Source organism: Pelophylax lessonae (genome assembly GCF_965119305.1).
Source record: "Pelophylax lessonae genome assembly, chromosome: 6".
In the NCBI taxonomy this organism is placed as follows: domain Eukaryota; kingdom Metazoa; phylum Chordata; class Amphibia; order Anura; family Ranidae; genus Pelophylax; species Pelophylax lessonae.
In genome coordinates this window covers 34,007,136-34,031,410 of record NC_138773.1, presented here as the reverse complement: position 1 = coordinate 34,031,410, position 24,275 = coordinate 34,007,136, and the positions used below count along the sequence as shown (strand labels likewise).

The following is a 24,275-nucleotide window of genomic DNA, read 5'->3' as shown; positions in this document are numbered from 1 at the left end:
GTTGCCCACTCCACTGACCCGCAACCAGGTGCATTGCATGCGGCTTCAAGGCGATTGCTGCCCAGCCCCATTTACTTCAGTGGGTCCTGCCCACCGGACATGACAGGGTGGATAACTTTTGCCTAGCATCATGGCCAAGGCATGTGTATACCCCAAAACCTTTGCAGCTTGAGGGAGGCGGTAAAAATGCGACTCAACCAACTGCTTTTACTGCCCGCAAACCGTAAGTGTAAACTAGTCTTAAGTGTTACCCAGTTGGGGGTCTTCATTTAATTTAAAGTGGACCTTCACCCTAAATGTCATCTTGCCCCCTTCCTCTCTTAAGAGTGGAAATTATTGTAGCACTGCCCCCTTGAGGACTGCTAGATTTCACACTTACGGGTCCCTCTGGGTTACCAATGGCAACCTTGACATTAATAGTCTCTCTCTTTCCTTCTTGGCATCTTTCAATAATCAGTCCAGGGGTATGTAGTGTTTTTGTGTTTTATTGATAAATTAGGGATGGGAGAAGGGAATAGTGGAATACCCTGAATTAACTATGCACAGTACTGGAGGACTTCTATCTCTTGGTACAACCAGGCTGTTGATCCACCTTGCCGATGGGGTGAATTTAGCTTTAAGTCTCTTTCCCAGATGACTCGATTAACTAAGTGTATCTTCAGGACGCTCTCCTTAATATCCTCTTTCTTGGCTGCCGACACCCGTCCACTGACTATCCTACTCCTGGGGTGACCCCCCTCAGGTCAGGCCCCTTGACACGATCCCCTGTACTCACGATACTGTTTTTCTAGGGTCTCCAGTGTCTCCCCCTCAGTCAGCTCTCCTGGACCTCTGGGTTCAGCTCCGTTCCTCTGGCCCTCAGGACGACCTCATGAGGCCACGTGCCACTGCTACAGAGAAGGAGGCAGCCGCCACCCTCTCTCCAGGACTCTGCTCTCCAGCCAAAGACCCTGCAGCACATGTGCTCCTGGCTTTTATACAGTATCCCAGAATGCACCGAGGCGACCTGTCCCTGCCAATCACCAGAACTGTACCAAAGCCTATGCCTCCATTTGTCAGGTTTCCTCCCACTGTCCAACATGCCTCCCTATTGGACCAGTGTGAAACACTCTCTAGACAGAATGAATCGCATACTGAGCACCATGAGCAGACCTCACTAACAGATCCTGCTCGCTAATAAGCAGAGAGCAATATAGATTTACCTGCTGCTCCTCTGATAGGCAGACAGAGCCAAAAACTATACTCTCTCTAGCACCTACCTAGGAGTGCGCTACATTATTATGATTTTTTTCTACAATGGTTTTTTTTGTGCTAAAAAGCAGCACTTCCGCATTTCTTGCCTAGGGGAGACATTCTCCCCGCCCCCTGTGCATGTGCAGATGCGCTGCAGGGCTCGGGTCCCAAGAGAGCCCTGCAGCACACCTGTGCATGCGTCAGTCTTCCTGGCCATCCACACACGCTTATAGACTGCTAACAGGGGGGACCAAAACCTTTCCTGTCTTTGCACATGCATTGAAAATCCCCTGCATGTGCGCAGATGCGCCGACGGGCTCCACCAGGACCTGAGGGCTGAGCAGAGCCCTTGGGTATGTAGCATCTCCTAGGTAGGTACTAGGTAAAAGCATTGTTTGCTCCATCTGCTTATCAGGGGAGCCTGATCAGTAGTTTTCCCTGTTACATGTGTCCATGTGTGATTCACTTGGTCTGAGGGAGTGTCGCCACTGTATCCAGTAGGGGAGCCTGTTGGACAGTGGAGGAAACACAGGCTTTTGTGGCTGTCCCAGTGGGAGGTCACAACATTGGTGCATCCTGGGATGGGTCATAAAAGCCAGGGGCACATGTGACAAGGCGTCTTTGGGCGGGAAGCCAGGTCCCAGGAGGAGGGTGATGGTTGGTCTCTCCAGGGCCGTCTTTAACACAGGGCAAAAGGGGCAGCTGCCCTGGGTCCATTCATTGTTGTGGGGCCCAAAGCAGCTCCCCCTTGAGCCCGCACTGCCTGCAAATAGTTGATAAGTGGATTCGGGAGGGCCCTAGAAAATATTTGCCCAGGGTCCAATCAATATCAAAGACGGCCCTGGGTCTCTCCTCCTGTCAGCAAGGATGGTGGTCACAGGCCGTCGGCCTGGTGGTTTAAGTGTGTGATGCTGAGCCAGGAGGTCCAGGATACTGATGAGTGGAGCTGAAGGCAGAGCAACCCAGGGAAAAAACAGTGTCCGTGAGTACCGGGAAGCTTGCCAGGGCTCTGCCCAGGAAGGGGACCACTCTAGTGGAGAGTCACTGGACAAGGGGCCAGCATGCACGGGAAGTGAGAAAGGGGGGGCCAAGCCAGGACCCTGAAGAGAAATTCAGTCAGGAACCTATTTTCTACTTCACTTCAGTGGCAAGGTGAAGCAGCGGCCTTGCCGCACTCATTACAGTCAGTTGTGCTCAGAAATTGTGCATAGTTCAAATTGGAGCTTCCCACTCATCCCTTCTCCCATCCAAGTTCTAAAATAAAACACAAAAACCAAATCCCCTGGACTGTTCGTTGTCTGAGCCAAGTCCTAAAGTGATAAGTTTTACGGACTGTTGCTATGGGTAACCCAGGGGAATCCACACTCAGCAGCTCCTAAGGGGGCAGTGCTACAGGAACATCTGCACATGTGTAATATTAGCAGCGCTGGAGGGGGGGGGGGGCATACACAGAGGGAACAATTGTTTTGTATGTGTCCTCGTGTTAAGCTTACGTCAATCGATGCAGCTCATTGGACATGATGTGAAAAAGTCAAAGATATAATTACTGGTTGCTCTGGGTGACCACACATCTCCGCTCCTTTCTGCTCACCCAGATAGACTCTCCAGTAGTAAATATAACTCTGATGATGACAGCGGATGAAGTTTAATCCCTGAGTCAGCCGTGAGTCACTCTACGTTGGTAATGTGTGTAGGTAATGGAAGGCGGGGAGATCACATTGTGCCCAGGTTCACACTAAGGACGTTTCCAAATCATGCTGAACTCGCTCGATTTCAAGCCGGCATTTCAGTCTGACTTTGGGTGCGATTTCACAGACATCTGTGCGGGTTCCTGTACAGATGTCTATTCCAATCCGCCCCCCAAATCGCCAAAAGTAGTACAGAAACGACTTTTGGGAATTGGTGCAAAGTCTGCGGCGCACCGATTTGGACAGTGCCATTGCTGGGAATTGCCTTCAGATTGGACATGCGATTTGATATGTCAAATCGGACCGATGTGAACGTGGGCTGTAGCACAGAGGTGACTGCAGCCAGTTTAATTGAAGAAGAGATTAATCAGACTTGTAAACAGTATTTAAATGACAGTCTATTGACAAAGAGCTGCAACATGTAATAATTTTCTTTATTATGGGTTTATACTGCCACAAATCTGCAAAATCTTCTATTAAAAAAAGAAATTTTTATTAAAAATGTATGTAAGCCTTTTTACTTTTTTTTTAAATTTAATTCATTTTAATTTTTAAGTAACCAATTTTTTTCTTTTTTATGTAAAGTATGAATTTTTAATTAGAATTGACGTAAGTTGGATCTATAATTTCACTGACACAAATCTGCAAAATCTTTTTGCGATTTTTTGCGATTTTTTACTGCGTGACTTTAACGGACAATTGGGCGGTCGGGCGACGCCGTGCCTAAACCAATTTGACGTCCTTTTTTTCCCACAAACAGAGCTTTCTTTTGGTGGTATTTGATCACCTGTGCGATTTTTTGATCATGCGCTATAAACAAAAAAAGAGCGTCAATTTTGCAAAAATAACAATATTTTTCACATTTTTTTATATGAAATTCCCCAAAAAAATTTAAAAATCAAAATTTTTTTAACATTTTAGGCCAATTTGTTTTATGCAACATATGTTTGGTAAAAAAAAATCGCAAAAAGCGTATTTTGATTGGTTTGCACAAAAGTTATCGCGTTTACTAACTACGGGAAAGATTTTTGTTGTTTTTTTTTTAACGAGTAATGGCGGCGATCTGCGATTTTTTTTGCGGGATTGCGACATTGCGGCGGACAGATCGGACCCTTGACTGACATTTTTGACACTTTTGGGGTTACCAGTGACATTACTGCAGTAATCAGTGCTATACATATGCACTGTTACTGTAAAAATGACACTGGCAGGGCAGGAGTTAACTTTATTTGAGAAGGAGGGGTTAAGTGTGTCCCTAGGGGCGTGTTTCTAACTGTGATTGGATGTGGCTTGAGGTGTAAGAACAGAGATCAATGGTCCTACATAGCAGAACCATATGATCTTAATTCTTACACAGGGGAGAATGACAGGTGGCTGTGTTTACATTAGCCGCCTGCCTTTCTCCCTCTGTAACGGACAATCGCGAGTGCCCGGCGGACATCGGGTCTGCCAGACACACGCGCGGGGGGGTCCGTGAGCAAGCGGGAGCGCGCCTCCAGCGGTGCGCGCTCGCTCCCTAGAGCCTCACAGTCTAGCGACGTAGTGCTGCTTTGCCTGTTAGGGGCTGACTGCCAACGTAGATAGATGTTAGGCAGTCGGCAAGTGGTTATTATGGGTTTATACTGCCACAAATCTACAAAATCTTCTATTAAAAAAAGGAATTTTCATTAAAAATGTATGTAAGCCTTTTTACTTTTTTTTTTTAATTTAATTAATTTTAATTTTTAAGTAACCAATTATGTTCTTTTTTTTTTTTTTTGTAAAGTATGAATTTTTAATTAGAATTGATGTAAGTTGGATCTATAATTTCACTGACACAAATCTGCAAAATCTTCTTTAAAAAAAAAAAATGTTAAGAATTTATGTAAGGATGTCCACTGTCCAGCCCTTTTCTTCATATCAACTACTGGTAACATCGCTCAGTTGTGTTCAATACGTTAAACGATTGATATGTTTATTTAATCCTGTACTGTTTGTTATCCTTCTTCCATGCAAGATATATTATCAGAACTATTGGCTGCATTACACGCACATGAACTTTAATGGCATCCCAGTCTTAGTCCGTAGGGTTCAATATTGAGTTGGCCCACCCTTTGCACCTATAACAGCTTCAACTCTTCTGGGAAGGCTGTCCACAAGGTTTAGGAGTGTGTCTATGGGAACGTTTGACCATCCTTCCATTCCTGGTGGAGGGGGGATTATGGTGTGGGGTTGCTTTTCAGGGGTTGGGCTTGGCCCCTTAGTTCCAGTGAAGGGAACTCTTAAGGCTTCAGCATACCAATTCATTTTGGATAATTACATACTCCAAACTTTGTGGGAACAGTTTGGGGATGGCCCCTTCCTGTTCCAACATGACTGCGCACCAGTGCACAAAGTAAGGTCCATAAAGACATGGATGAGTGAGTTTGGGGTGGAGGAACTTGACTGGCCTGCACAGAGTCCTGACCTCAACCCAATAGAACATGTGTAAATGAATGAATGAATTACAGTAGAGACTACGAGCCAGGTCTTCTCTCCAACATCAGTGCCTGACCTCACAAATGTGCTTCTGGAAGAATGGTCAAACATTCCCATAGACACACTCCTAAACCTTGTGGACAGCCTTCCCAGAAGAGTTGAAGCTGTTATAGTTGCAAAGGGTGGGCCAACTCAATATTGAACTCTACGGACTAAGACTGGGATGCCATTAAAGTTCATATGCGTATAAAGGCAGGCCTCCCAATACTTTTGATAATATGGTGTAAGTCTGGAGACTGGTTAGGCCATTCCCTGACCTTAATGTGCTTCTTCTTAAACCACTCCTTTGTGGCCTTAGGGGTAGGTTTTGGGTCATTGTTATGCTGTAAGACCCATACATGATCCATCTTCAGTGTTCTGGCTGAGGGAAGAAGGTTCTCATCCAAGATTTTACAGTATATGGCCCCGTCCATTGGCCCCTCAATGCGGCAAAGTTGTCCTGTACCTTTAGCAGAGAAATAGTCCGAAAGCATGTTTCCACCTCCGTGCTTGACTCTAGGGATGGTGTTTTTAGGGTCATGGTCAGCATTTTTCTTCATCCAAACTGTGAGTTGAGTTAATGCCAAAGAGCTCAATTTTGGTCTCATCTGACCACAGCACTATCTCCCAATCCTTCTGTGATTCATTTAGATGTTCATTGGCAAACTTCAGACGGGTCTGTACGTTTGCCGTCTTGAGGAGGGGGACCTTGCAGGCACTGCAGGATGTGAATCCATGGCGACGTCCGAGGCATACCTAGGATCTCCAGCGCTCTTGGCGAGGAGCTGCATCAGCGCCCCCCCCGGGAGAGGGTTTGACAGGGAGAGAGGGGGGGTGACAGGGAGAGAATGAGAGTGGGAGTGACAGGGAGAGAATGAGAGTGGGGGTGACAGGGAGAGAATGAGAGTGGGGGTGACAGGGAGAGAATGAGAGTGGGGGTGACAGGGAGAGAATGAGAGTGGGGGTGACAGGGAGAGAGAGAGGGGGGTGACAGGGAGAGAATGAGAGTGGAGGTGACAGGGAGAGAATGATAGTGTGAGAGACAGGGAGAGAATGATAGTGGGGGAGACAGGGAGAGAGAGAGGGGGGCTGACAGGGAGATAATGAGAGTGGGGGTGACAGGGAGAGAGAGGGGGGTGACAGGGAGAGAATAAGAGTGGGGGTGACAGGGAGAGAGAGGGGGGTGACAGGGAGAGAATGAGAGTGGGGGTGACAGGGAGAGAGAGAGTGGGGGTGACAGGGAGAGAGAGGGGGGTGACAGGGAGAGAATGAGAGTGGGGGTGACAGGGAGAGAATGAGAGTGGGGGTGACAGGGAGAGAATGAGAGTGGGGGTGACAGGGAGAGAATGAGAGTGGGGGTGACAGGGAGAGAATGAGAGTGGGGGTGACAGGGAGAGAATGAGAGTGGGGGTGACAGGGAGAGAATGAGAGTGGGTGGTGACAGGGAGAGAATAAGAGTGGGTGGTGACAGGGAGAGAATGAGAGTGGGGGTGACAGGGAGAGAATGAGAGTGGGGGGTGACAGGGAGAGAATGAGAGTGGGGGGTGACAGGGAGAGAATGAGAGTGGGGGGTGACAGGGAGAGAATGAGAGTAGGGGGTGAAAGGGAGAGAATGAGTGGGGGTGACAGGGAGAGAATGAGAGTGGGGGGTGACAGGGAGAGAATGAGAGTGGGGGGTGACAGGGAGAGAATGAGAGTGGGGGTGACAGGGAGAGAGAGAGAGAGGGGGGGTGACAGGGAGGTCCCCTGGTCAGCTTGTCCTGGGAGTGGAGAGAAGGTTGAAGGTGCTGGTCGGCGGTATGGGCTCCTCTGACAGCCTCAGTGTACTCCCCATCCCCAGCCTGCCGCTGCTGGAGCCGATTGATGTCACGGTCATGTGACCGCTGACCGGCCTCATGTGTGGGCGGAGACAGAGCCCTGGAGAGCCAGCACTGACGCAGCCTGGAGTGGACACAGGGCTCCGGGATTGGAGCCGCATGCTGCCTGGGAGTGCCTGGGGTGCAGGCTGTGGGGAGGGCGCAACAATCACTGCTAACACTTCCAATTTTTTTGCACCCTCCCCTCGGCCTGTACCCCTGGCGGGCACCACTCTGGCCAACCCCTTGGTACGCCCCTGGGCGGTGTATTGTGTTACCAATGGTTTGTTTGGTGACTGTGGTCCCAACTGCCTTGAGATCATTCACAAGCTCCCCCCGTGTAGTTCTGGGCTGATCCCTCACCTTTTCCATGATCATCCTCACCCCATGAGGCAAAATCTTGCATGGAGCTCCAGATGGAGGGAGATTGGTGGTTATTTTGTATTTCTTCCATTTGTAAATAATCGCTTCAACAGTTGTCTTCTTCTCAACAGGCTTCTTGCTGATGGTCTTGTAGCCCATTACAGCCTTGTGCAGGTCTACAATCTTGTCCCTGATGTCCTTTTACAGCTCTATGGTCTTGCCCATGATGATGAGGTTTCAATGGAAGAAAGATTCTGCATTATACACATAACAAGTTGTCTTTATGAGCATCTTCTTAAATTGACAGGACTAATCTGTGCACCCCATGAGCACATACTGTAATCAGTCTATCGAAGGCAGAATTATTGTTGAGTGGTAGGGGATCAAATACTTTTTTTACTCACTGAACTGCAACTCAATTTATAACATCTGTATCATGTGATTATTTTGGGTTTTTGGTTGATATTTTGTCTCTATCATTTAAAATACACCTATGATAAAAAATTATACACCCTTCATTTATTTGTAAGTGGGTACACTTATAAAATCTTCAGGGGATCAAATAATTATTTGCCCCACTGTATAGGGCAGTTGCGGTCGGCACATTCCCACACAGGCATATATCAATTGATCGCTGTATTGTTTATAATGCGATTATCTCCAATGATCATCAGCTCCATCTAATGGACATAACGTGGTATTTTTCTGAAATACCTCAATAAAAGAAAAGAAAAAAAAATCCCATCATGGCCACTAGATGGAGCTGATGATCTATCATATTACAAACAATACAGCAAACATTTGTTGTGCTTTATATATCCGCACAATGGATATTTTATACATAAACCCCCCTAGAATGTTTGGCCAGTTTACGAAAATCATAATGTAAAGCATTAAAGGGCATAATCTAGATTATTATGGTTGGAAATATAAAAAAGTATATAAAAAAAAAAACAAATGAATCTAAACAGCCAAATACAGAGATAAAATATATACAAGGGAGCAATTTTATCTACCACGGGCAGGGCCGCTGATAGGGGGGGACCACAAGTCCTCCTGTAGGAGGCCCCAACAGCACGGGGAATCGATGCGGTCGGGGGCAGGGGCAAATACAGATGGAAGCCCTGTGCTACTCTCTGCAGCAGCTGAAAGCCAGTTTCTCCCCCTCCTGACAGCTGCTGCAGGGAGAGACACAGACACAGGGCATCCTTCCTGTAATTGCTTCTTTGACACTGATTCCCCCCTCCGTGTGCCCCCCTTTCACTGTGACGCTCCCTCCCCTCCCAGCCACAGAGCTGCAGGCTTCCCTGTCCTATAGAAAATTACAAATTGTGGAACAAATTATTATTAAAAAATTATAAATATTGTATGAATCAATAAAAAAAAAACTAAAATTGTAAAAAAAAAAAATGTAAAATTTAAAAAAAATTATTTTTTTAACAGCTTTGCCGACCGCCGCACGACTATTTACTGCTGCGGTCAGCCGCTCCTGGGCAAACCGACGTAGGGCTACGTCGCTCACCCAGGAGCCTCTAGGGGGCGAGCGCGTGCCGCCGGAGGCGTGCTCCTGCCCCCCCCCCCTCGTTCCCTGGTATCCCCGAGCGAGTGACCGGCGGCTCCGATGTCCGCCGGCCACTCGCGATCTCCCGTGGAGAGGGAGAAAGGCAGACGGCTGATGTAAACAAAGCCGCCTGTCATTCTCCCTGGTTTAACTGCAGAGACTATACGATCCTGCTATGTAGGATGGTATGTCTCTGTGATGATCTAACAAGCCACGCCCCCTGACAGTTAGAATCACACCCCTAGGGATACATTTAACCCACTGATAACCAATAAAGTTAACCCCTTCCCTGCCAGTGTCATTTTTACAGTAACAGTGCATATGTATAGCACTGATTACTGTAGTAATGTCACTGGTCCCCCCAAAAGTGTCAAAAATGTCAGTCAAGGGTCCGATGTGTCCGCAGCAATGTCGCAGTCCCACAAAAAAAAAAAAACGCAGATCGCCGCCATTACTCGTTAAAAAAAAAAACAATAAAAATGACAGAAATCTTTCCCTTAGTTAGTAAACGCAATACCTTTTGCGCAAACCAATCAAAATACGCTTATTGCGATTTTATTTTACCAAAAATATGTAGCAGAAAACAAATTGGCCTAAAATGTTAAAAAATGTTGATTTTTACCTTTTTTTTTTTGGAGAATTTCATATAAAAAAAATGTGAAAAATATTGTTATTTTTTCAGAATTGTCGCTCTTTTTTTGGTTATAGCGCAAAAAATAAAAATCGCATAGGTGATCAAATACCACCAAAAGAAAGCTCTGTTTGTGGGGAAAAAAGGACGTCAATTTCATTTGTGTACAGCACGACCGCGCAATTGTCCGTTAAAGTCACGCAGTGCCGAATCGCAAAATAGGCCCTGGTCTTTGAGCAGCCAAATCCTCCGGGGGCTTAAGTGGTTAAGTCTTGTTCCTCCCCTAGCCTGCGACTGGACAGCAAGTGGAGACTGATGAGCTCATCTCTCTGTCTCTCTTGTCTCTCCTCCTATCAGCATGCCTCTTGCACTGCAGCACAGTTGATTGTGCTGCTTCTACTCTCCCATTCTAAGCTCTACTGTACAGGAACTGCAAGAGACCGATAGCAGGTCCCATGCAGGTACACGGCTTGTGGGGAAAAATAATGCTGTATTAATGAACAGAGCTGCATGTGTGTTATTTACATTTGCCTGGAGTTCAGCTTCCATGTAAGTTTCCCTCCAGCTGTTTGTGTCCCCACTAGAGAGAGATTTACCATTATTTCCTGTCCATGTGACACCAGGATGAGAAACTTGTATCAAGAGCAAGCAGTTCCCACAGGGACAAGAGCACAGATATCAAAATGTGTTTTGTTTGTGTCCCCATTGGGGAGATTTCCCATCACTTCCTGTCCCTGCGACACCAGAACAAGAAACATGTATGGAGAACAGTTGTCACAGGGACCAGAAGACACAGGCATCAAAATTTGTTTTTGTCTGTGCCCCCCATTGAAGAGATTTCCCATCACTTCCTGTCCCTGTGACACCAGATCAAGAAACTTGGGGTACGGGGTGCAGTTGTCACAGGAGCAGCAAGGCCGAGACATCAAAATTAGTTTTTGTGTCCCCATTCATGAGATTTCCCTTCACTTCCAGTCCCTGTGACACCAGAACAAGAAACTTGTATGGGGAGCAGTTGTCACAGCGCAGGAAGGCAGAGACAGAAAAAATGTGTTGTTGTGTCCCCATTCATGAGATTTCCCTTCCCTTCCTGTCCCTGTGACACCAGGACAAGAAACTTGTATGGAAAGCATTATCGCAGGGACAGGAAACCACAGACAATAAAATGTGTTTGGTCTGCGTCCCTATTCGTAAGATTTCCTTCACTTCCTGTCCTTGTGACACCTGGACAAGAAACCTGGATGGAAGAGCAGTTGTCACAGTAGCAGGAAGGCACAGATATCAAAATGTGTTTTTGTCTGTGTCCTCCTTAGTGAGATTTCCCATCATTTCCTGTCCCTGTGGCACCAGAATGAGACACTTATATGGGGAGCAGTCGTCACAGGGCCCGGAAGACACAGACATCGTTTGTTTTTTGTTTGTGCCCCCATTATAGAGATTTCTCATCAATTCCTGTTTATGTGACACCAGGACGAGAAACTTGGATGGAAGAGCAGTTGTCACAGGAGCAGAAAGCAAAAGTTTTTTGTATCACTATTGGTGAGATTTCCCATCACTTCCTGTCCATGTGACCCAAGGAGGATAAACTTGTATGAGGAACAGGAAGACACACATCAAAATGTGTTTTGTCTGTGTCCCCATTGGTGAGATTTTTCTACACTTCCTGCCCATGTGACACCTGGATAAAAACAAATTTGTATGGGGAACAGTTGTCCCAGTAAGAGGAAGACACAGACATTAAAATGTGTTTTTGTTTGTGTCCCCCATTAGAGAGATTTTCCTTCACTTACTGGTATTGTGACACCAGGACTAGAAACTTATATGGGGAACAGGAAGGAAGATCCATTAAAATGTTTTTTTTTTGTCTGTGTCCTCATTGGTGATATTTCCCATCACTTCCTGTCCCTGTGAAACCAGGGCACATGTTTTATATGAAGATCAGTTGTCACAGGGACAGGAAGCCATCAAATTGTTTAACGGTGGGGGCGTGGCCGGAACTCGGATGTGAAAGCAGCGCGGCTCCGGAGCTCTGTCCCATCTGCCCTGATCCTTCCGTGATCCTGCTGGAACCCGACATCCTACTCACCTGATTCCGACGTCTCCTGTCTCCTGACATCCCGGTGCACCCACGGCGATGGTCAAAATAGGTCCTCCCGGTCCAGAGGCACTCGGTATCCGCCCGCCGGACCTCACGCTGCCACGATCCCAAGATGGCGCCGGCCCGGCGCGTGCTGCGGGCCCTTCCTCCCAGGTCGCTCGCTCTTCGGCTGTGCGGATGGCATCGGCCTCTGTGGAGGGGGAAGCGGTCTCTCCTGGATCGTCTCAGCTGGCGGTGACTGTAAGTGATGCCCTCTCTCCTCCCCTGGGCTCCCCCGTACCCTCGGAGCCTGCTCTGTCTGTGGATAGGCCCGAACCTACCCTGTCTGCCATAATGGACGCTATCCAGCACTGTCAGACCTCGCTTGCCACACAGATTGAGTCTGTCCAGATGGACATGTCGTTTCTCAAACAGGATGTGCACAACCTTCGCCACAGGGTGGGCAACGCGGAGCAGCGTATTAGTGACATGGAAGATGCCCACCGCCCCATGCAGTCCACTGTGTCAGAGTTACAGAGGGGTCATGTCGCTACTACAGACAAGCTAACGGACATGGAGGACCGCCTCAGGCGCAATAATTTGCGTTTTTTGGGCTTTCCGGAGGGATCGGAGGGTAAAAATCCTGAATCATTCATGGAACATTGGCTTATCGATACTTTTGGGAAGGAAGTTTTCTCCCCCTTGTTTGCCATTGAAAGGGCGCACAGAGTGCCATTGCGCCCCTTGCCGCCCGGGGCCCCACCCCGTCCTCTTCTCATCAAGCTCCTGCACTTCCGTGATAGGGAGGCTGTGCTCCGGGCCTCTAGGGACAAGGGCCGAATCCTGTATAATAACCACGCTGTATCTATCTTCCCGGACTTCTCTGCTGCGACCCAGAAACAGCGGGCCTCCTTCATGGCAGTTAAGAGGAGACTGCGGGATTTACAATTGCCGTATAGTATCCTGTACCCGGCTCGTTTGAGGGTCATCTATCAAGGTAAAGCCCACTTTTTTCAGGATCCTCAGGACGCTGCGCAGTGGGTGGATTCCTTGGGACGCCGCTCCCCTCCCTCCCAGGATCATAGGTCTCCTCGTCGGTGATCGCTGGCCTGTGTCTTGCAACTGCTGCTAGGTTTCCCTTTCTTCCTCCTGGATGTCGTTGGGATACACCTTTATACTCTATGATCCTCCTTGCAACTCTTTTTTGTGATTGTCGGGTGTCCTCCTGAATGGGGGGACCCTCCTTGTTCCTCTGGAAGGGCATTTTTGGGGATGGTTGCTCCCCTTCCCCCCCTTTTTTCCTTTTTTTTTGCTACCATTCCTGTCTGCTTCGGGACGAGCAGATCCACGTTTCCCTGAACTACACTGTTTTCTGGTTATGGGATTTCAAGCTCTCAACTGTTGGGGACTGAGGGCCGGGTGGGTTAGGGTGGGATGGGTGTTGGGTTACTATTGTTTTTGTGTTTATCTGGGATTGTGGGGGTCTCTCCCCCCTTTTTTTGATTTGCGTTTACTCCGTCATGTCTTCTTGGACTCTTATCAGGGTTTTTTTTTACGCCTAGGTGCTACGATTTTCATTTCTGCCTTGCTGTACTTGATAATATTTTGGTTCTTGTCTGTGCCTTCTCCTCCTATCCATATTGTGAGGTCTTGGTGCTCGGGGGGGGGCCTCCCCCTTTTTTGGGACCCCCCCGGTCACCAACGCTGATTTTTAACATATCACTATGTCTACTCTCCGTTTAGTCTCTTGGAACGTCAGGGGGCTAAATTCTAAAGTCAAGCGTTCCCTGGTTTTCGAATATTTAAAACGTCATAACCCACACATTGTTTTATTGCAGGAAACCCATCTCCAGGGGTCCAGGGTGATGGCCCTAAAGAGGGCGCATGTGGCGTACGCGCTACACTCTACGTATTCCTCGTATGCTCGCGGTACTTCGATTCTAATTGCAAAATCAGCCCCTGTCACCATCAAGCATTTGAAGACTGACCCTTCGGGGTGTTTTATTATTCTTGTCTTCGAATTTCTGGGTAAGCCCTATACCCTGGTTAACGTTTATGTCCCTCCGCCGTTTACTAGACAGTTTTTTGACCGTATGCTGGGTCTGGTCTTGGAAATGGCTGAGGGTCCCCTTATTATGGCGGGTGACTTTAATACGGTCCTCGATGCTGCTCTGGACAGGTCTGGAGCTGTCTCCTCCGCACCGACTCCTTTATGCTCCTACTTGGACAAATTGGATCTCCTGGACGCCTGGAGATGGAAACATGGGGGGATTACTGAGTATTCCTGTTATTCCAGCTCCCATAATACATTGTCCCGCATTGATCTCTGCCTGCTCCCTCGGGAACTGCTAAGTCTTCTTTCGGGTGTCAGGTATCTGCCCCGCGCAGTATCGGATCACTCCCCTTTACTGGTGGATCTCGCATTGGGGTCCCCCCCTAATTATAAACTTTGGAGGCTCAGCCCCCTGTGGCTGGCGGACCAGGCAGTGACTGACCAGGGGTCGGCGGAGATGAACTCATATTGGGCACTCAATAAACAAGCTGGATCTGAATTGTTGACCTGGGAGGCCTTTAAGGCGACCATGAGAGGTACCTTTTCGTCTGCCGTGGGCGGTGCCAGGAAGGCTCGCCAGACTAAGTTGGTTGACGCCGAACTGGCGCTGCATGCGGCTGAACGACAATATACTGATGACCCTACTCCCCAGCACCATGCCTCTTGGCGGGCCAGGGCTCGGGACTTGGATCTGGTGGTTGTGGAGCGTACACAGAAGAAACTCCTTTATCAAAATCAGCGCATTTTTGAACTGGGCGATAAGAACAGTCGCCTCTTGGCTTATTTGGCTAGGCCGGAATACCAGCCCTGTGTCATCCCTCGGATTACCAGCCACGCCGGTGTCATTGTGGAACAAACCCCCGATGTTCTGGCCAGTTTTGTTGCTTTTTATTCCTCCTTGTACCAATCTAGAGCTCATTATACCATTGTTGAACTTGATGATTTCTTATATGATATTACTTTGCCTAAGTTGTCGGCCGGCCAATCTAGTTTTCTGGATTCGCCCCTGACTGCGGATGAGATAAACAAGGCCCTAGCCACTTTCGCACACAATAAGACACCTGGCCTGGATGGTTTTCCTATCGAATGGTACTTGCACTATAGAGAATTGCTGGTCCCCCATTTACTGACTGTGTTCAATTGTGCTCTGAAGGAGGGACGTCTGCCACCCTCTATGACGGAAGCTCTCATTGTGCTCATCCCCAAGCCACGTAAAGACCCCCTTCTCTGTGAGTCATACCGCCCGATCTCGCTTATTAATACTGATGTCAAGATTCTCGCCAAAGTCCTCGCGAGGCGTCTGAATACGGTTGTCACGGACTTGGTGGGTGCGGATCAGTCGGGATTTATTCCTGGCCGTTCTACATCGATCAACCTCCGTAGACTTTTTACTAACCTTCAGACGACTCATGCCTCTGTGGGGTCCAGGGTCGTTGTGACCCTGGACACTCATAAGGCTTTCGACTCCGTGGAATGGCCTTATTTATTGGAAGTGTTGGCGAAATTTGGCTTTGGGCCCGGATTTATAAATTGGGTCCGCCTTCTGTATTATCTACCTCGTGCTCGTCTTCGGGTGAACGGTTTTGTGTCGGACCCCTTTCCCATTTTTCGGGGCACCAGGCAGGGGTGTCCGCTATCTCCGCTGTTGTTTGCCCTGGCCATTGAGCCCTTGGCTGCGCAGATCCGCCTTTGTGAGGGTATTGCGGGCTTTGTGATCAATGGCTTGGAAGAAAAGGTCTCCCTGTACGCGGACGATATGTTGATATATCTGGCGGATCCCTATCAATCCCTCCCTATTCTGTTGAATGTTATCGAACGCTTTGGTCACTTCTCTGGTTTCAGGGTGAATTGGAGTAAGTCCACGCTGTTCCCCCTGGATCCCCAGGCTCTGCCCCCTTCCCTTGCCTCTTGTCCCCTCCAGGTTGTGGATCGGTTTCGATATTTGGGGATTGAGATTCAGCTCCCCTTGTCTCGATTCTTTTCCAACAACCTGGATCCCCTGGTTGCCCGTCTTAGGTCCTCGCTGCGGCTTTGGTCTACGCTTCCCCTCACGGTGCTAGGCCGGATTAATATTTTTAAAATGATTTTTCTCCCCCGTTTTTTGTATGTGCTCAGCCATTCCCCGGTATATGTCCCTATGCGCCGCTTTCAGGCCATTGACTCGCTCCTGACCTCCTTTATTTGGGGGGGTCGGGCGGCGCGTGTGGCCAGGGATGCTCTGCAGCTGCCGGTTCTCGCGGGCGGGCTGGCTGCGCCTAACTTGCGTCTATACTACTTCGCGTCTCAATTGGCCCATGCTCATTGGTGGTTCCACCCGGAGGATGCTAATGCTGCGGCTTCATTGGAGGCGGCTATTTTCACCTCCTATGAATCACTGCAAAACTTGGTACATCGAAGGTCCGTTATGGGCAGACCGAACACTGCTCTTGTTTCTGTCACCCTGCGGATTTTCGCGGCTGCGGCCTTGGATGGTTCCGACCCTCCAGAGCTGCATTCCCCCAATGCCCCCCTTTGGAGCAATCCGCGGCTGAAGGAGTTCTTTAGTCGGGATGATGGCCTTTTCTGGTCCCGCCTAGGGGTGAAATCTATTTCTCATTTGTATGTCCGGGGAACCTTCAGGTCCTTTGCGGACATGCAATCTACCTTTGGTCTGCCCCCCACGGCTTACTACCGATACTTGCAATTGAGACACACGGCGGCCGCACAGTTTGGCCTCCGTGATGTCTCGCTTGAACCGACCCCCTTGGAAAACCTTCTTTCTGACTCTTCACATGAGAAGCTGGTCTCTACATATTATACCCGACTTTTACATTCTCACTCCAAACGGCTCGCGGTGGTTGAGTCTCAGTGGCGGGAGGATATTCCGGAATTGTCGGATGAGGTGTGGCAAGACGTCCTTCCGGAACAAATACCTGTTGTTATCTCCTCTAGGGATAGGGTTATCCAATTGAAGCTTCTTTACAGGGCGTACTATACCCCAGTACTCCTGCACAAAATGGGTACATTGCCTTCTCCGCTATGCTCCAAGTGTAATGCTGCTGATGGTTCATTTTTTCATATGTTCTGGGACTGTCCACCTGTCCGGGCCTTTTGGTCGGAAGTCACAGCTTTTATTGCAGATATCTCTCAGTTATCCAATATTTGTAGCCCCCTTCGTTGTCTGCTGGGTTATGTGGATGACGAGGACGTCCCTGCTCGTACTAAATTGTTTCTCCGCTTGACATTCTTTTATGCTAGGAAGACTATAGCTACTAGATGGAAGTCTACTGCTCCCCCTGACGTTCCATTATGGATTGCTCTCATTAATCAGGCATTGCCTCTGTATAAAATGACGTATGAGGCCAGAGGCTGCCCCAAGAAGTTCCGGAAAATTTGGTCTTTTTGGGTGGACTCTGACCGGACTGCTTCTTCAGTTTCTGACTAGGGTTCTATACTAATGGTACGGCTGACAGTTATGTATGTTATTTTTGTCATGGCTTTTGTTGTGAAATGGAGTCTTGTGTGTGTCTCTTTTGGCTCCTCAATTGACATGGTTCCGGTTATTTCTCTGTTATGTATTGTTTTGTTTGTTCAATAAAATACCTTTAAAAAAAATTGTTTAACGGTGTCCTCATTGGTGAGATTTCCCATCACTTCATGTTCATGCGACACCAGGACAAAAAAATCTTGGATGGGAAGCGGTTGTTGCAGGGGCAGGAAAGCACACATTTTGATGCATATTTGTTTGTGTCCCCCTTAGATAGATTTCCATTCACTTTCTGTTCATGTGACACCAGGACAAGAAACCTGGAGGGATAGCAGTTAAACAGGAAGGTCCAGAAATCAAAATGTGTTTTTGTCTGTGTCCTCATTGGTTAGATTTCCCATCACTTCCTGTCCCTGTGACACCAGAACAAGAAACCTGTATGAAGAGCAGTTGTCACAGGGGCAAGAAGCCATCGATGTTTTTTTTTTTGTTTTTTGTTTTTTAACGGTGTGCTCATTGGTGAGATTTCGCTTCACTTCCTGTCCCTGTGACACCAGAACAAGAAACTTGTATGGGAAGCGGCTGTCGCAGGGACAGGAAGGCACTTTCTGTTCATGTGACACCATGACAAGAAAACCTGGATGGGAGAGCAGTTGTCACAGGAAGGTCCAGACATCAAAATATGTTTTTGTCTGTGTCCTCATTGGAGAGATTTCCCATCACTTCCTCTCCCTGTGACACCAGAACTACAAAATGTGGAAAAGGGAGCAGTAGTCACAGGGACAGGAACGCACAGATGTTACAATGCGTTTTGTCTGTGTCCCCATTCGTGAGATTTCCCATCACTTCCTGTCCCTGTGACACCAGAACTAGAAACTTCGAAAAAACTAGCAATTGTCACAGGAAGGCGCAGACATCAAAATGTGTTTGGTCTCTGTCCCTATTGGAGAGATTTCCCATCACTTCCTGTCCATGTGACACCAGTACAAAAAAACGTGTGCAGTTGTCACAGATGCAGGAAGGTACTGAGATCAAAATATGTTTTTGTCTGTGTCCCCATTGGATAGATTTCCCATGACTTCCTTTTTATGCGACACCAGCACAAGAAACCTGGATTGAAGAGCAGTTGTCGCAGGGATAGGAAGGCACAGGCATCAAAAGGTCCCCCCACCCCCGTTTGCGTCCCCATTGGAGAGATTTTCCATCACTTCCTGTCCATGTGACACCAGGATGAGAAACTTGTATGGAGAGCAGTTGTCACAGGGACAGGAAGGCACACACCTCATGTGTTTTTGTCTGTGTCCCCCATTGTTGAGATTTCCCATCACTTCCTGTCCCTTTGACACCAGAACTAGAAACGTGGAAAAGGGAGCAGTAGTCACAGGAAGGCACAGCCATTACAATGTGTTTGGTCTTTGTGCCCATTGGAGAGATTTCCCATCACTTCCTGTCCATGTGACACCAGTACAAAAAACTTGGATGGGAGAGCAGATGCAGGAAGGTACAGAGATCAAAATGTGTTTTTGTCTGTGTCCCCATTGGATAGATTTCCCATGACTTCCTTTTTATGTGACACCAGCACAAGAAACCTGGATTGAAGAGCAGTTGTCACAGGGATAGGAAGGCACAGGCATCAAAAGGTTCCCCCCCCCCCTGTTTGCGTCCCCATTGGAGAGATTTTCCATCACTTCCTGTCCCTGTGACACCAGTAGAAAAAAAACTGGATGGGAGAGCAGTTGTCACAGATGCAGGAAGGTACAGATATCAAACTTGTGTTTTTTTGTCTGTGTCCCCATTGGAGAGATTTCCCATCACTTCCTGTCCCTGTGACACCAGAACTAGAAACGTGGAAAAGGGAGCAGTAGTCACAGGGACAGGAAGGCACAGACATTACAATGTGTTTGGTCTCTGTCCCCATTCGTGAGATTTCCCATCACCTCCTGTCCCTGTGACACCATGATTAGAAATTTGTATGGGGAGCAGCTGTCACAGGGACAGGAAGACGCAGGCACCATGTGATTTTGTTGTGTCCCCCATTGGAGAGATTTCCCATCACTTCCTCTCCCTGTGACACCAGAACTATCACTTCCTGTCCCTGTGACACCAGAACTAGAAACGTGGAAAAGGGAGCAGTAGTCACAGGGACAGAAAGGCACAGACATTACAATGTGTTTGGTCTTTGTACCCATTGGAGAGATTTCCCATCACTTCCTGTCCCTGTGACACCAGTACAAAAAAAAACTTGGATGGGAGAGCAGTTGTCACAGATGCAGGAAGGTACAGAGATCAAACTGTGTTTTTGTCTGTCTGTGTCCCCATTGGATAGATTTCCCATGACTTCCTTTTTATGTGACACCAGCACAAAAAACCTGGATCGAAAAGCAGTTGTCACAGGGACAGGAAGGCACACACATTAAAATGGGTTTTATCTGTGTCCCCATTGGTGACATTTCCCATCACTTCCTGTCCCTGTGACACCAGGATAAGAAACTTTACCAACCAGTTAAATGTAAGAAGTGAGCAGGCCCGGATGGAGTAAGGCCATAAAGTGGACACAAACACGGAGGGCGTTGTGGTTCATCGATCTGCTTTATTGAGTAGATATACCCAGCAGTGACATAAATACGGTGACTCAGAGCCGAGGACAGGGACAGTAGATGGACGCAGCACTCACTCACTCAGACACGCCCCTCCCCTGCGCTCACCATTCACACCCTCTGCAAGCCCCTGCAGGTGTCAGCAGAGCGGGCCGGGCTCCGTGGGGGGTGGGGGAGGGGTAACGTAGGCTAACCGTGTAACGCTCTGCAGGTGGGGTCTAACAGGAGGCGAATTATCGCTCTGCAGAGGGGGGGGGGGGGAACCTCACACTACACAGACACCACCACAAAGAAGAGGGGGAGGGGCACTTTAGTAGGCATGGTTGGAGACGAAGAGGGACTCTCCGGCGGCTGCTCCGGCCTGTCCAGAGGGAACGTACTTTCCTTGGGCAGCCAGGCTGTTGGCCTAAAAAGACAAAAAAAAAAAAAGAAAGTCAGCAAAAAAATAAATAAATATGGAATCTTTCCCTACTAAAATGTTACAGTATACATCAGTGGAATCGGTGGTCTCTCTGCAGAGGTCCAAATTCCATCTGCCAAGTCAGAACCAGAGCCCTCCAATCAACAGGCAGCATGAGCCATTAGGTTACAGAACTTCCAATCACCAGGCAGCATGAGTCATTAGGTTACAGAACTCTCCAATCACCAGGCAGCATGAGCCATTAGGTGGAAGAGCTCTCCAATCAATAGGCAGTATGAACCATTAGGTTACAGAGCTCTCCAATCAACAGGCAGAATGAGCCATTAGGTGGAAGAGCTCTCCAATCAACAGGCAGCATGAGTCATTAGGTTGCAGAGCTCTCCAATCACCAGGCAGCATGAGCCATTAGGTGGAAGAGCTCTCCAATCAACAGGCAGCATGAGTGGTTAGGTAGCAGAGCTCTCCAATCACCAGGCAGCATGAGTGGTTAGGTAGCAGAGCTCTCCAATCACCAGGCAGCATGAGTGGTTAGGTAGCAGAGCTCTCCAATCACCAGGCAGCATGAGCCATTAGGTGGAAGAGCTCTCCAATCAACAGGCAGCATGAGTCATTAGGTTGCAGAGCTCTCCAATCACCAGGCAGCATGAGTGGTTAGGTAGCAGAGCTCTCCAATCACCAGGCAGCATGAGTGGTTAGGTAGCAGAGCTCTCCAATCACCAGGCAGCATGAGTGGTTAGGTAGCAGAGCTCTCCAATCACCAGGCAGCATGAGTGGTTAGGTAGCAGAGCTCTCCAATCACCAGGCAGCATGAGCCATTAGGTGGAAGAGCTCTCCAATCAACAGGCAGCATGAGCCATTAGGTGAAAGAGCTCTCCAATCACCAGGCAGCATGAGTGGTTAGGTAGCAGAGCTCTCCAATCACCAGGCAGCATGAGCCATTAGGTGGAAGAGCTCTCCAATCAACAGGCAGCATGAGTCATTAGGTTGCAGAGCTCTCCAATCACCAGGCAGCATGAGTGGTTAGGTAGCAGAGCTCTCCAATCACCAGGCAGCATGAGTGGTTAGGTAGCAGAGCTCTCCAATCACCAGGCAGCATGAGTGGTTAGGTAGCAGAGCTCTCCAATCACCAGGCAGCATGAGCCATTAGGTTGCAGAGCTCTCCAATCACCAGGCAGCATGAGCCATTAGGTTGCAGAGCTCTCCAATCAACAGGCAGCATGAGCTATTAGGTGGAAGAGCTCTCCAATCACCAGGCAGCATGAGCCATTAGGTGGAAGAGCTCTCCAATCACCAGGCAGCATGAGTGGTTAGGTTGCAGAGCTCTCAAATCAACAGACAGAATTTAAAAAAAAAAAAAAAAAAAATGTATTCTATTTATTTATTTTTTTTTGTTTTTTTTTTTTAATGTCTCCTTAAATAAAATAAAAAACAGAAAAAAAATTCTGATCACTTTTATTGCTGTCACAAGCAATGTAAACATTCCTTTTGACAGTAATAGGCAGCGACAGGTACTCTTTATGGAGGAATCGGGGGGTCTAAAAGACACCCATATCCCTCTATTGCACTTAAAAGCATTCAAAAACACTAAAATTTGCATTTTTGAATACAGTCATTTTTTTTAAATTGGCGCCATTGCCAGCCAAGTAAACCGAAAGTGATGTCACAGCAAAAAAAGTTGCGTTTGAAAAACCGCTGTGCAAATACAGTGTGACATAAGAAATTGCAACGATTGCAATTGATTTTATTCTCTGGCGTCGCCGCAAAAAAAAAAAATAAAAAAAAAAAAAAAAAATTATATATATATATATATATATATATATATATATATATATATATATATATATATATATATATATATATATATATATAATTTTTTTTTTGGGGATTCTAAGTAATTTTCTAGCAAAAAATACTGACTTGAACTTACAAACAAAAAGTGCCAGAAAAAGTCTGGTCAGCATGTGGAAAGTTTGTCTAGATTTTATTTTATTTTTTATATATTACCCCATGACAGTGGTCATGTGATCAGGCAGACCCTTCCAGCTGATTGGTTGTCCAGGAAAGGGTTAACAGTTTTACCGCCTGTTGATCCTGCCAGCAGGTGATATTTTCCCACTTCCTTTAACAAAAGTTGCATCACATTACAGACAAATAAAAGCCCATCTGCAGCCGACACTTCTTAAAGTGGAACGCTACCTTTAAAAACAATTGCAGGAAGTCTTGCTATGGTAGAAGAGATCCAGTATTTTTTTGTAATACTGGCACTTTAATGCAGTAGGAAAGGAAAGGGAAAGAGGACATCTAGTGGCGGCGGTGTGCACTGCAGTTAGGGGTACGTACCAGTGCACGCTTGGTGTATTCCTCTTGGGCGCTCTTGACGTTCTCCTTCTTTCCGCTCCAGGCTTTAAGGGCGGAGGCCTGGAGGGCACGGCCGAAAGAGAAGGTCAGAGCCCAGGGCTTCTGCAGGGGGCACTTGTTGATGGCATTCAGATGAATGGTAGCCTCCTCCTCACTCTGACCTCCGGACAGGAAGGTGATACCTGCACGGGGCAAACAAACACCATATCATTAGGATGACAGCTCTCCTCCCCCCCTATCATTCCTAAGAAGACTCCATATCCCCCTCTTACCAGTGACTGCGGGTGGCACGGTGCGCCTCAGGGCGGTGACTGTTGCAATGGCAACCTCCTCAGGTGCGTACTTCTTGGTGCAGGCATGGCCGGGGGTCACCATGTTGGGTTTGAGAAGAGTTCCCTCCAGGTAGACATGGTGGTCACTGAGGGCTTTGTACACAGCAGCCAGGACCTGCCAGGAGAGATGTCTCATCAGTATATAGTCACGTCTCATCGGTATATAGTCACGTCTCATCGGTATATAGTCACGTCTCATCGGTATATAGTCACGTCTCATCGGTATATAGTCATATAAAAAAAAAAAAAAAAAAAAGCCCACTGACCCTAGGGAGGGTGAACTGGGCGCGCACAATTCAGTCTATGAACTTTTACATCAGGGTAATAGACATGCTTGGTCTATAGAGGAAAGGGGGCCATCCGAGCACTGGCCTGTACAGGGTAGGGGGGACAAGTCTCTTAGCACTGGCCTGCATAGGGTGAGAGAGGGGGCAGGCATCTTAGCACTGGCCTGTACAAGGTAAGGGGGGGCCGGCCACTTGGCACTGGCCTCTACAGGGTAGGGGGGGGGGGCAGGCACCTTAGCACTGGCCTGTACAGTTTAGGAGGGGAGGCAGGCACCTTAGCACTGGCCTGTACAGTTTAGGGGGGGAAGCAGGCATCTTAGTACTGGCCTGTACAGTTTAGGAGGGGAGGGGGGGGGGCAGGCATCTTAGCACTGGCCTGTACAATTTAGGGGGGGGAAGCAGGCATCTTATCACTGGCCTGTACAATTTAGGGGGGGGAAGCAGGCATCTTATCACTGGCCTGTACAATTTAGGAGGGGCAGGCATCTTAGTACTGGCCTGTACAGTTTAGGGGGGGGGGCAGGCACCTTAGCACTGGCCTGTACAGTTTAGGAGGGGGGCAGGCACCTTAGCACTGGCCTGTATAGGGTAGGGGGGGCAGGCATGCAAGCACTGGCCTGTACAGTTTAGGAGGGGGGCAGGCATCTTAGTACTGGACTGTACAGTTTAGGGGGGGGCAGGCATCTTAGCACTGGCCTGTACGGTTTAGGGGGGGCAGGCATCTTAGCACTGGCCTGTACAGTTTCGGGGGGGGGGGGAAAGCAGGCATCTTATCACTGGCCTGTACAATTTAGGAGGGGCAGGCATCTTAGTACTGGACTGTACAGTTTAGGGGGGGGGGGGCAGGCATCTTAGC

The 24,275-nt window shown here is 48.2% G+C and overlaps 1 protein-coding gene across 1 annotated transcript in view; it reads right to left on the bottom strand.

Moving 5' to 3' along the window:
- Positions 1-20,265: 20,265 nt before the first annotated feature.
- ALDOA (aldolase, fructose-bisphosphate A) overlaps positions 20,266-24,275 on the bottom strand; it is a 45,775-nt gene continuing 41,765 nt past the window's right edge. The window contains exons 7-9 of the mRNA XM_082261160.1: positions 23,073-23,247; positions 22,783-22,982; positions 20,266-20,427 (exon numbers count right to left, since the gene is read on the bottom strand). Of these exons, the coding sequence (XP_082117286.1) occupies positions 20,332-20,427; positions 22,783-22,982; positions 23,073-23,247 (471 nt within the window). The 3' untranslated portion in view covers positions 20,266-20,331. The remainder of the gene's footprint in view (positions 20,428-22,782; positions 22,983-23,072; positions 23,248-24,275) is intronic.